Here is a 2601-nt window from a genome sequence, read left to right as displayed (position 1 = left end):
CTAGGAGTACACAGAATGCCTTACCTCCTTTCTTTTTCCTCAGTACACATTAACATTTTAACAATGGCTTAGAAATTAAAACCAAGGGGCTACATAAACAAATCCCTTTCATAAAAGTATAATTTGTCTCCTATAAGCCAGCAATGTGTTGTAGGTTGGACTCTCCTGGGTATGACTCCAGGGCTTTGTTACAGTAGACTGGTCCAGTGTGATATCACAGATATAAAAAATATTCCATTCTGTATCAAAACTAGGCACATGCCTTTTATTTATATGAAGAGAAGGTCAATGGAGCAGAGCATTTTCGCCCCAAGCTCTTCCTCTCCGATCTTCTACATGAGGACAAAAGTGTTATACTCTCTCTTTCTCTCATTGGTAACTACAGGTCTAATTTGGGGTTTGACTGTAGTTAAAGGGGAGGGGGGTGACATCACACTTGGGTCAGTACTGGTGGATATCTAAAAGCACAACCTCTCATTCGTATTGCTTTAAAATGTACACAGTATATATGTATACTAAAAAAAAGATATATCAATTTCTTTGTGGTGTTGAATCAACTAGAAGGTATGATGCAAGGCTTAACAAATGAGATCTATAGATACAAATTTCACTGCAGAGTATGTTTTAGACAAAGGTGTCTTTTTTTTAAATATGGAAATCCTACACTGTAGGTTGTTTTTCCTTTTTTCTTTTTGTAGTGGTAGAAAATGTTGAACAATTGTCCATGAACATGATCCAACAGTTCATTACTGAGATCCCCAGAATGTCAATATTTGCAATGCAAACAATTAGTACAATTTACCAACTCTGTGAAAGGCCCTGACACATCTGCCTCTAGGCTAGGAGGCTTTGCTGTACAACCACATGTAGTCTTCCCATTTCCATGTAACCATTTGACACAGTGACAGCTGCATTAAGCTGCCTTGCCTAGCAATGCCACATGCCAGGCTGGTTCAATTGGTTATAATGCCACAGAAAAAAGCACTGCTAGCAGTATACCATCAAATCATTTTCATATTGAACCTCCGTGGTCCAGCAACCTCCCCTTCAACTACAGCACCATTGTTTTTGCGGGGGACATACTCAAGGTCAATGCTGGTTTTGTGCTTGCCTTTCCCTCGGCTCCACACAAACAGAAGTAGGAAACAAAATAAAACCACTCCGAGGAATGTGAAGCAGCCCATAGCTGTGGACACCAGTATTGTCTTAAGGTCCAGAGAGAAGATGTTCACATTGGTTCCATTGGAACTGGTGTCATTGGAGTCTGTCATATACATAGGGGTCCTGTTGGCATAAAGGAAACGGTCTGAAGTAAATCCTTTTACCGTAAGGGAGGCTGAGTAGGTGTCATTCCCAGCTGCATTACTCGCAATACAAACGTAGGTCCCAGTGTCTTGATCTTGAGCAAAACGGATCTCCAGTGTACCGTCTCCTAGTACTGTAGATCTCCCATTTGATTTAGTTGTGATCAGCTTCCGTCGGGGTGTCACCCAAGAGATGGTAGGCTGAGGGTCACCGTCGGCATTGCACATCAGCTGCACTGTCTGCCCTTCCTCTACTACCAGGTACTGCAGCTTCTTGTCCCGTATCTTGGGCTTCTTGCAGGTGAAGTAAAATGAAAGGGCAGTGCTGTGGAAGTCTTTGAATGACCTCTCTTTGACGCTGTCTGGGCCAGCGCACATGGGCTGCTGGCTACCAAACTGTAATGTGGGCTGCCTTTGTAATATCCAAAGAAGGCGGCAATCACAAGCCAGGGGGTTGTTATTAATGCAGAGGATCTCAAGGGCCTTGGGGGACTGGAATACATTCTCTTCTAGCGTTTCTAACAGGTTTTGAGACACATTGAGCACGCGCAAGAACCGGAGCCCTTGGAATGCATGTGGTTCAATGGTACGTAACTGGGCCCCCACCATGTGGAGTTCCTGCAGGCGCACCAAGTCTGAAAACATGCCTGCCTCAATGGTGCTTATGGGGTTGTAAGAGAGGTTTAGATGTGTCAGGTAAACCAGGTGCTTGAAAGCAGAATAAGGTACTGAGGAGAGATTGGTGTTGGTAAGGAAAAGAGAAGTGAGGTTGAGACCATACAGGCTATTGGCTGGCATCATGTCCAGTAAGGGCCAATAGTCTATCTCTAAGTCTTTTAGGCGGAACAATCTTTTAAAGGCATATGCAGGCAATGCATTAATGTTGAGATGTCTCAGACGCAAACTGATGAGGTTATGAAGGTGGGAAAGAGCTTCTGTTGGTACAGCTGTCAGGTTACATCTTTCCAGAGTGAGCTGTTCCAAGCTAAGCAGCCCACTAAAAGCCCTGTGAGATATATAAACCAAATCATTGTCCCCAACCTCAAGGGTTTTTAGGTTATGCAGATCCTGGAACATGTAGTCCAGCAGAATCACAATCTTGTTTTCACTTATATCAAGCTTTGTTAAGTTTGACAACCCTGTAAACACCCCTAGAGGGACCAGCTTCAGCCGGTTTCCTTTTAGTCTTAGGGATCGCAAGTTGAAAAGATTGTTAAAGGCTCCAGGCTCTACATTGGCAACAATGTTGTCACTGAGGTCTATCTCTTCAAGCAGCGGGTATGATGTGAATTCCTCA

The 2601-nt window shown here is 43.6% G+C and overlaps 1 protein-coding gene across 1 annotated transcript in view; it reads right to left on the bottom strand.

Annotated features, from left to right (window-relative positions):
- Positions 1–421: 421 nt before the first annotated feature.
- Positions 422–2601, bottom strand: part of LINGO2 (leucine rich repeat and Ig domain containing 2) — a 4698-nt gene continuing 2518 nt past the window's right edge. Inside the window, exon 3 of the mRNA XM_006026072.2 lies at positions 422–2597. Coding sequence (XP_006026134.2) covers positions 1002–2597 — 1596 coding nt within the window. The 3' untranslated portion in view covers positions 422–1001. The remainder of the gene's footprint in view (positions 2598–2601) is intronic.

This window comes from Alligator sinensis, unplaced genomic scaffold, assembly GCF_000455745.1.
Source record: "Alligator sinensis unplaced genomic scaffold, ASM45574v1 scaffold940_1, whole genome shotgun sequence".
In the NCBI taxonomy this organism is placed as follows: Eukaryota; Metazoa; Chordata; order Crocodylia; family Alligatoridae; genus Alligator; species Alligator sinensis.
The sequence above is the reverse complement of the archived record's forward strand: the minus strand, read 5'-3'. Positions and strand labels throughout refer to the sequence as shown.